The sequence below is a fragment of the Camellia sinensis genome, chromosome 1 (genome assembly GCF_055761805.1).
Source record: "Camellia sinensis isolate YWXY chromosome 1, ASM5576180v1, whole genome shotgun sequence".
Lineage (NCBI taxonomy): Eukaryota > Viridiplantae > Streptophyta > Magnoliopsida > Ericales > Theaceae > Camellia > Camellia sinensis.
Genome location: NC_138961.1, coordinates 141,827,702 through 141,838,655, shown reverse-complemented (window position 1 = coordinate 141,838,655; position 10,954 = coordinate 141,827,702). Strand labels below are relative to the sequence as shown.

General features: G+C 31.9%; 1 protein-coding gene across 1 annotated transcript; it reads left to right on the top strand.

Moving 5' to 3' along the window:
• The first annotated feature begins 2,695 nt into the window (after positions 1-2,695).
• LOC114290343 (late embryogenesis abundant protein At5g17165) lies at positions 2,696-7,161 on the top strand. Its single transcript, XM_028234222.2, has 2 exons — positions 2,696-3,168; positions 6,607-7,161. Exons 1-2 carry the CDS (start codon positions 3,056-3,058, stop codon positions 6,875-6,877), a joined length of 384 nt encoding a protein of 127 aa, XP_028090023.2. The 5' UTR covers positions 2,696-3,055; the 3' UTR covers positions 6,878-7,161.
• Positions 7,162-10,954: the final 3,793 nt, after the last annotated feature.

Genomic DNA, 10,954 nt, shown 5'->3' with positions numbered 1-10,954 from the left:
TAAATAGGACCTAATGGAATACTAAAAAAGAATATGAGTTAGATTTAGAAAGAGTATTTATCAAACAGTGACTTTTTTTGTTAGTTAATAAACAAGTTTTTAAGATTTTGTCGAAGAGAGTTGTGTCTGCCTAGAATTGTAAACGAACCAAGCTGCTTGAGCTTAAGTCGTGCTCGGACTCATTAAAAGTTTGTTTGAAATCGACTTGTTATGTAAATAAATCAAACTTAAATACAATTTTAAACTCGTTAATTTTTTAAGTTAACCAATTTAATATCGTGTCTTGAATTTTTAAGATCTGGATCCTTGCTAACACTTTCATCATTTAGTCATCATTTAACAGTTGATCGAAATATTACAATTCAACTGTTATCATTATCACTAATTCTGAAAGATAATGTTCTTCAACACTTTCTTCATTTAACTATCATTCTATGGTTGATCTAAAAAGCATAGAGCTAATGATATCGACTAATATTAGCTTTGTCGCTTTTAGATCAACTACTAACTAGTAAATTACACTTTGTTTCCTTTTATGTTTAGTCACTCTTTTACTTTAGCCTTTAAAGTTCCCCCCCCCCCCCTCCCCTCCCCTCCCCTCCCCTCCCCCCGCTTATTTTGGCCTTTTATGTTTCAATATTTTCTCAGTTTACAATTAATGCTAATTTCTGTTAAAATTAGACAAAAAATGATATATTGACAATCATGTGGGATAAAAATATTTTATTATATATAACTCACACATCTAATACAAACTTAAATTATAATATAATAATATTTTTTATGTTATGTGACAATTATTGTGATATTTTCTGTCTAATTTTAAACATAAATTAGTTTTAGGAGTAGATTGCAGAAAACTTGAAATATGAAAAGTCAAAATAAAAAAATAAAAAAAAATTTAAAGGCCAAAATGAAAAAAAAAAAAAAAAAAGAGCCAAACATAAAAGGGACTTTGGCCCTGTTTGGGAAAAAAAATTTGGACTAAAATAGTCAATAAAACAAAATAAATTAAAATAGTTAATAAAATAAAATATCATATTTAAACTATAATTATTTAATTTTTTCTCTCATAACTATTAAATTAAATAAAAAATTAAAAAATTAATTAAAATAGTTAATTTTCCAAGCGAGTTGAAAATAATTTACCCACCATTAAATAATGAGTGAATGAAAAAAAAAAAACTATGGGTTTGCTTAGGGTGTGTTTGGTAACGTTTACGTTTTCAGTTTATATTTACAAAAAATTTATAAACAGATTTTTGTTTATTTTTAGAAAAATGTAAACTACAAACGCGTTTGGTAATTGACAAAATGTTTAAAAAAATTTAAAAATATAAAAAAGAGTGAGAAATGACAAGTGGCAGCGGAAGACGGTGGTGAAAAGTGGTGACGGTGGGTGGTGGGTAGCTGGTGGTGGTGGTGGGTGAGTGGGCGGGTGACAGTGGCGGGTGGTGGATGGTAGCGAGTGAGTGGTGGTGGCAGGTGGGTGGCAGATGGGCGATGGTGATGGCAGGTGCGTGGTGGTGTCGGGTAGGTGGTGGGTGGATGGGTGGGTGGGTGGGTGGGTGGCGATGGCGGGTGGTGGGTGGTAGCGAATAGGTGGTGACGGTGATGGGTGGTGGGTGGTGGTGGCAGGTGGGTGGCGGATGGTGGGTGGCGGGTGGGTGGGTGACGGTGGCGGGTGGTGGGTGGTAGTGAGTGGGTGGTGGTGGTGGCGGGTAGGTGGTGGTAATGGGTGGGTGGCTGATGGTGGCCGGTGGTAGGTGGTAGCGAGTGGGTAGTGGTGGTGGTGGTGGGTGGTGGATGGCGGGTGATGGTGGCGGGTGGGTGGCAGGTGGCTGGTGGTGGCAGGTGGTGGATGGTGGTGGCAGGTGGGTGGTGAGTGGTGGTGGCAAGTAGGTGGCAGGTGGTAGTAGCGGGCGGTGGATGGTAGTGGCGAGTGGATGGCAGGTGGGTGGTGGCGAGTGGGTGGGTGGGTGGTGGTGGCGGGTGGTGGGTGGTGATGGTAGGTGGGTGGTGAGTGGTAGTGGCAGGTGGTTGGTGGTGGTGGCCGAAGACGGTGATGGAAAATGGTGGCGAGTGGTGGCTAGTGTTGGGTGGTAAAAAAAAAAAAACTAAAAACTCAAAGCAGAAACACATTTTTTGTGTTTTCATTTTTTGGCCAAATTTATAAACTGAGACTACTGATTTATAAATAAAAAATTTTACCAAACAAGTTTTTATTTGAGTTTTTAAAATTTTTGTAAATATAAACAGAAAACTGAAAATGTAAGTGTTACCAAACGACACCTTAGGAATAATGGTTAGGTTGAGTTTGAAACTATTTTAATCATAAAAGGATAAAATAAAATTTTTAATTTAATAAGATAAAATATCACATTTAATTTATAATTATTATATTTTATCTCTTACAAAAAATTAAAAAAATTTTCCTAACGAGATTTTTTAACTCTAAATTAAAACTCACTCTCAAATCAACCCTATACCTACCTCGTTGATGCCCATAAAACAAATTGACGGCGTTCCGTTAGTTAACGGAGACAGAGAAGAGAGAGTGTTCGTTTTGGACTGAATGGTACGCCCTTGAATGGTACGCCCTTGTACGGGGGAAGGTGCTGACTAAGGCAATGAAAACTATAGGGCAAGAAGCCACACCACCCCAACACACACACCCACACAAGCCCCGTTTGGCAATATAGTTGAAACTAATTTAATTTATTAAAACATAAAATAAGATAAAAAATTAATAAAATAAAATATTACATTTAAATTATAATTAATTTATTTTTTTTCTTACAAAATTATGAAAACATTAAAAATTCATCATACAGAGAACTTTTATAACCAAATTAAAATAATAAAAAAATTAATAAGTTTAGCTAAAAACGTTGTTGCCAAACAAAGCCTAACTACTCCCTCTATATATATATATAAAGCATGATTCGACTCACCAATTCCAATCCACCTCCTTTCTCTTTCTAAGTGTACTGTATTTCACTCTCTTTCTCTCTCTTTACTCTCCACTCTCTCTCTTATATCGAAGCTCTATTGTATGGCCGCCCATTTGCAGAGTAGGGGACTCGTGGGCTTCGGTAAGCGATTCATCAACCAGATCCGCGCTGGGAGCTCTCGCGATCCCTCTCACTCTCCCTCCCTCGCTTTCAGGTATAAATATATATATATATACACAGTTGATTTCATTTTGAGTTTGATGATGGTTGAATTTCTGTGTAAAACATGTTTCTGTTCTTGTTTGAGATTTTTACGTATTTATTCTCATCGATCTTCACGGCCAAAGCCATCTTTTCCTAATTCCTGCTTGCTGATATTTGTGCTGCTGATTTTCTCGGAATTAAATGTTTTCTCAGAAAGATTTCTCGGAAAACAAACAGTAAGAAATTAATTAATTTTGCTTTTTATGGTGACGGATGATATTATGAGATTTTTATTGGTCCAACTCATTATTATTGCTTCCTTTCTCTTTTTTTAATGTGAATTATAGAATTTTACAAATTCAATACAATTATTATTATTTTTATTATCGGTTATTGATTACTCGTATCAATTAAAAAATAAAAAAAATAAATGATTCATGAAAACATAAATTTTACTGTTTATTATCATATATTTATACCTTATTTATTTTAAGTAATTCGAGATGTGATGACAAGTATAATTTATTTTTATTTGTTTAATTTCCATTTTGTTCGTCCCAGCTCAAATATCTACCCTTTTATCGTTATTTACGTACCAAAAAAAGGTCCGTACTTTGGGGAGTAGTTTATGAAGACAAAAGTCTTTTGCTTTGGACATGGTTTTGTCTGTTGAGACGGGGTATTTTTTAGACGGGGTATTTTAATATTTAATAATAATAATAATTAAGCAACTTGTAATTTAAAAATATAATAATATATATTATCATTAGTTGAAGCGTGTCAATCATCGGATAAGTTCTGAGTCATTTAAGGCCATTTAGGTGCTGTTCTTGGCCCACCTCACACCAAAAGGAAATTACCCTTCGATTAAAAAACCATGTGATGTGGGGCTTGTAATGTTATTTTCACCTTCTTCAAAAAACCCACAAAAAAAAAAAAAAAAGGGTTTTTGTTATTGAAAGAAAGCCTTTCCTCTTGGCTTTACCTAGTCATTTTATTTTATTATGAAAAACATGAAAAAGAAAAAAAGAAAAAAGAGGAGAGGTTTGAATCTCCAAGTCCAATCCAATGTCCTAGTCAAAACTTCTTAAATTCAAGCACCCAAATTTGTATTCCTAATTATTTATTTATAAATCATCTCTTTTTATAAAAAAAAAAAAAAAAAAGAAAAAGAAAAAGAAAAAGAAAAAAAAAGAGGAGGTTTGAATGAATCTCCTTGTCCAATCCAATTTCCAAGTCAAAACTTCTTAATTCAAGCACCCAGATTTGAATTGGTGATTTGTCACAAGTTTTATAAACACTTATTTTATTTTTGAATGATATTTTCTTTATGTGACGCACTTGTAATGGTTGATTATTAATGAAATTTACCTAAGACCCACTCTATTAGAAATTTGTAATTGTGCCATATAAAATGTTAAATAAAATATTATACAGAAATATATTAATTATAGCATTACCTTTTGGAGTTATAAAGTTACTTTTTTTTGTTAAGCACTTTTTAAAATAAACCTTCTAACAAACTCTTTATTAATTCTCTATTCTTTTTAAATATTGGTTTTATTCATTTCAATATAAAGTTATTTTTATAAACTCAAACACAACTAACTCTAAAATATCAAAAGTTATATTTTCATAATTTGACTAGCTAAAATCATTAGCTACATTTGTTAAATCTAAAGTATCAAAATTAAAATAACTAACTTGATAATGGAGTCACATAATTGGTGACTTATCTCTATTTTAGTTATATATATATATATATATATATTAAGAAATAGTTAGTCTGATGGACATACTCTTGTAATGTTCCACCCGTTTCCTACGGTTCTAGTTAGGGCACAAGAAGGGTGGTGTGCCTCAACTTGTGAGACTTGTCAAAAAAATCATTAATGTAAAATAAAAATTTGATTGTATATCAATAATATATGATCAAATCTTATTTGTCTTAAGAACGATGAACGAGAAATATAATTTTGAGAATAAATTGTTCAACAAAAACCATCTTTTGGATGGAGGCCACTAAGGCCACGACTCCCCATGCTGGGCACAGTAAACCCCATGTCCCACGCTTTAGGGGCTTTGTAAATAATTTTCTTTGTACTAAATGCTAATAGATAATCATAATAGCGATATTAGAGTGATCATATTTGAATATTATTTATAGTCGTCCTATACAAATAATTTTTGTTTTTACAAAATTTTCATATAAACTAGTGTGTAAACTATCATGTTAGTTTATTTTGTCCCATTTCAGAAATCAAAAGTTTATTTATTGCATTCCACATTAGATTGTAAAGAAAATTAGCAAGAAAAAATTGTGTATAGAAATTTTATATTATTTAATGTTGCACTTCACATAACACTAATTACAATATTTGTTGGATTTCACAAAATATTAGTATTAATATTTTTAGATAAAAGACAGGCCTTCCAAATATTTAATTAATGATATGTTATGTAAAATATCACACCAGATAGTAGATGTATTGAATCCTAACCATAAATCCCAAGTACTGACTTGGGATCTCAATTTTTATTTGCTTTTCTAATGGCATAATGTCATGATGATCTCTTATGACCTGGTAGGATGATACCTTATTATTATAATTTGCTTTAGTTATCAAGCTCTCACAACCACCATTATCTTTCCCACTGTTTGAGGTCGATGCACATTAGATTATTTTGAGATCTAATTCAGGCTCTTATTTTTTTTAAAAAACAAATCTAGGGTTGGAGAATGGAGCTGTGACACTTCCACTAAGGAAATGTATTTTCCTTTCTTATTTCATCACTTGTTTTTGTTTTGAAAAAATTTCTAGTGATACAGAAATCAATTACAAAAAAGACACAATCTTCTCACATGAACTAAGTTCTTCCACTTTTCATGAGTTCTAATTTTCAATTTCATAATTGATCTGTGGAAATAGAAGCACTGTTTTATTCTTATTTTTTTCTTAGCGTGGAAAATGCGCATCCATTTTTGTTATAGATCAAAATTAGTTGGTTGGGTAGGTGAGTTCTATTCTGATTGAACAATGTGCCGATCACGTGACTAGATATCATCCTACACACCCTCTTGCCTCATGTTCCACACTGATCACAGGTGTCTTCGGCTTCCTCAATATTTATATATAAAACTATGCACAAGTACATACAAATGATGGGGACAAATGGTAGGGGCACCATTTATACTTTAAGAAAGAGAAAGGGTATAAAGGGAATATAATATTTGAATTGTATATTACATTTGTAGGCATTGCTTTCTTGGAAATTCCCAAATTATTGCCAACTGTGAGCTGTTTTTATTACCATTGTTATATTGTTAATTTGATATAAACGATGTGTTGATACCAGTTTTAAAATAGCAAGTTGTTTTATTGGGTCTTGTGTTTTGAAATGAATGAATATTAGTTTGACACATCATTATTAATGTGTGTGTGTGCAGGAGGGCCGTGCATGCGTCAGTATACGACAAGAACATCGACGAGCAAATCCTTCCAACCGTTGTTCCGGACGATGTAGTCCAGCCTGAATCTGACAAATACTGGGCTCCGCACCCGCAAACCGGGGTATTCGGCCCAGCCACTGATCAGGACCCAGCTGCAGGTGGGGAACGTGGGTTCCACGCGACTGCGAATGGTGGCGTGGATTCGGTGTTGGAACTGAAGGCCTTCTTCCGATCCGTCGAGGATTTGGATAAGCCCATTGAGGAGTAAGAGAATCCCAATCAAGGATTAGTCTGTCCTCTGATATAGATAATATCAGAATAGAGGACGGCTAAGTATTCCCATAATACTTATACAATAAGTTTGAGAGTGCAGTAGAAATACCACCTGGTTTTTTATATGTTTATAGACTATAATAGCTAAGAAATCTGTGATATATATATATATATATATATGCAAGTATTGTGTAATAGTAAGGTTATGTATTTATGGACGCACGGTATGTCATGCACTGTGGTTTGCTTTTTTGCTATAAAAACACTTGGTTACATCTACTATATTGTCTCCCTTTTTTTTCTTTTTTGTTTTTATGTAGTTTCTGAATGACTTTAGAGGTTCACTTGCAAGGCAGGTTTTTTGATTTGGGATGAAAATGTATTATGAAGGAGGGGAAGTATATATTTAACCATTTTCTTTTTAAAGGAAAAATGGCAATAAGATGGTGATTCCACATTGTCTCACTTTATTCTGCTTAGATCACCGCATTGGAGACTTTAAAACTTGGGAATGAAACTAGGAATCGATAGTTTTATAAAATAAACTAGGAATGAAAAAGCGCAACAAAGCTTCATAGAAGAGCTCACACTAATTAGTTTATACATTTTATATGATGTAATATTAGTAAGTGTGTGCATTCGATGGGTGTGTTATGAAAATCGATCAATTGATTTTTCACTATTTAACCAAAAATTAAAAAATAAATAAAGAAATAAATAACGTAGATGAAGAGAAGAAAACTGAAGAAGTTCCAAACATTTGAAATTTAAAATAAAAAAAGTGAGATAGTTGCAAGACAATTTGAGAATGTAAAAACTGTGACAACTTCGTTGAGTTGTAAGCTTTTTATAATAAAATAGATAGTATTAATTAAGAGCGTTTTATGTTTTTTGACATCCAGTATTTGATGACACTACAATAAAATATACTTTTGACAACTAAAATTGGCAGCTAAAACTTTTATTTGGTCGCCAAAAGTATAATATTTAGCTATTAAATTTTTTTAGCCGGGATATATTGATTATTGGCGACTAAAAAATAATTTAATCGCTAAAAATACTAGAATTGGCTACAAAAAAAAAATTTGAGTCGCCGTACATTGAGTTTTGGCTACCAAGATATTTAGTCGCCGAATGTAAAATTAAAAATTTATTTTTTATCTTTGACAACCAAAAGTTTAGTCGCGAAAACATATTTTCTGCGACCAAAAATTAGTTTAGTCGCCGTATATTAGGTATTGGCTACTAAAATATTTAGTCGCCAAATGTAAAATTAAAAAAAAAAAAAAAAAAAAACTATCTTTGGCGATCAAAAGTTTAGTCCCAAAACATATTTTCAGCGACCAAAAATTAGTTTAGTCGCCAAAAAATAAAAAATTGGAGGGAGACATTTCTAATTTAAATTTGAGGGATTTATAAAAGTAATTGGCGACTAAAAAATTTAGTCGCTAATGGTGTAATATATATATATATATATATTTGGTTTCCAAAAATTTAACTAGCGCCTCTGTCTGTCTCTCTCTTCAGCGTCTCTCTATCTCTCCGGTGCTCCTCTCCCGTCCCTCGTGGTCATCGGTAACCGGATCATCGATTTCTACTCCTTTTGGTCACCGTCACCTGAGATCCATGATGAGTTCATGAACACCGATTCGGAGCCAAGATCCAGAACAACTCCAAGCCAAGATCGAAGATCTCAACTCCAAAGTCTCCTTCCTCAGATTCTAGACTCCCTTCGATGATTACCACCATCGCTCTACTCCTTGCTTCTCCGACATCATTTTAGTCACTTTCGATGACGATTCCGATAAACCCGCGTCTAATCCCATTCCCGTCTCTGCCTATAAGGCTGTTCTAGTGAGTGCCCATTTCGATTTTTAACTTTCTCTGTGTGTTTTTGTTGTGTATTGAATGTGTTTGATATGTGGATTGTGTGGACAAACTTTGAAATGGGTAGTGATGATAAACTTTGAATTTGGATCATTGGTTTAGGTGATTGTTTGTTTGTTTCTTGTACTCATGAGTCATCAAAGTTTGTTCCCTTATTTTGTGAGTATTTTGATAATCTTAGTTATATATAATGAATTTAATTTTCATTTCTTTCACGGACATACACTATTATAAAAATAGTTAAAGATCACACTTTAACAAAAAAAAAATATATATATCTCACTTTTATTGAAAGTGTGATAAAAAAAATTAGATTGATATTTTAATCACACTTAATTTGATTGAGTGTGATAATATTCATTTTTTATGTCACTTTTCAATTAAGTGTGATTATATATATATATATATATATATATATATTTTTAATTACACATTCTAATTAAAGTGTGATTATATATACACTACTACTTTTTAATCACACTTTTTAAATAAGTGTGATTAGATATATATTTTTTAATCACACATTCTAATTAAAGTGTGATTATTTATATATTTCTTAATCACACCTTCTAATTAAAGTGTGATTATATATACACCACTACTTTTTAATCACACTTCTTAAATAAGTGTGATTATATACATATATATATTTTTTAATCACACTTTCTAATTAAAGTGTAATTATTTATATATTTTTTAATCACACCTTTTAATTAAAGTGTGATTATATATACATTATTACTTTTTAATCACACTTTTTAAATAAGTGTAATTATATATATATATATATATATATATCTTTAATCACACTCCACTACAAGAAAAAGCATCTTTGGCGACTAAAAAAGCACATTTGGTCGTTGAAAGTATAGGTTTTGGTGACTAAAAATCTATTTAGTTGCCCATATATGGCTTTTACCGACTAAAAAAATTTTAGTAGCCAAAAGTAAGGCTTTTTGGCGACTAAAAAAAAATTAGTAGCCAAAAGTGAGGTATTGGGTGACTAAAAAGATGTTTGGTCGCCAAAAGTGAGGCTTTTACCAACTAAAAAAATTTTAGTAGCCAAAACTGAGGCATTGGGAGACTAAAAAGATGTTTAGTAGCCAAAAGTGAGGCTTTTGGCGACTAAAAAGAAGTTTAGTCACCAAAAGTAGTAATTTTAGCCCGAGAATTAAATTTTTAACGACTAAAAAATAATTAGTAGCCAAAAGTATAAAATTGGCGACTAAAATTTTGTTTAGTCGCCAAAAGTGGTCTCTTTTTTTTTCTAGTAAATAATTTATTTTTACATAAATTATGTTCAATAAAAAATAATTATCTTTATATATATACTTTTATATTAATACGGGTCTATGTACTATATAAATAATATATGTTGCATATATAATCATATAGTGTTATAGAGGTGTAATGGAAAGAGTGTGTTGTATAAGGTTTATAGTGTGAGAGGGTTGATGGTTCGAATCTCCACAATAGCAAATGAGAATTGAGTGTAATATATATTTTTTTCCACATCTAAATGTTATTAATCACACGGTGTGATTAAAAATGACCCCTTTTAATCACACTCCCAAAGATCGCACTTTAATAAAACTTAAAGGTGTAATTAAATAACATACATCACATAAAAAAATATGATCTTTATCTATTTTTGTAGTAGTGATAACATTATCAAACCACACACACATATATATATATATATATATATATTCTATGGGTTTAATTTATTTTTCTTTACTATTTGTAAGTTGAAATCATTCGATTCTCACACAACACTTTTGCAAAGGAACCTCCTCCATAACCAATCACAAAATGTGAATTTGATGAGGAAACTACAGAACTTTAAGATTATATTCATGAAAATGTACCCTTCTTTTGTAAAGGTGAAATAATGCTCTACTAGATTGCTCTCCATTGGCTTTCCATGATGCCTTGCTTTATTCCTGCTAGGGTGCTGTAAAGGAGGAGCATATATTTTCTGAATTTTATAGAGCTTGATTAATATTTGTATATTCTCAAATTATTTTTTTAAGTATTAAGGGTTTTACGATAATTTAGTGATGTAAACCTCAACATATACATTAACTAGAAGTGCACACAACACATTATGTTTGTGAAATAATTAGATCAATATACAGTAAGATCTGTTAGCGCAAGAAATTACACTATAATGGCGGTAGAGCAA

Bases quoted from the DNA above. Each gene is read 5' to 3' on its own strand.
- LOC114290343 (XM_028234222.2), top strand. From the start codon at position 3,056: ATGGCCGCCCATTTGCAGAGTAGGGGACTCGTGGGCTTCGGTAAGCGA. The intron at 3,169-6,606 runs GTATAAATATAT...GTGTGTGTGCAG, and splicing joins TCTCCCTCCCTCGCTTTCAG to GAGGGCCGTGCATGCGTCAG.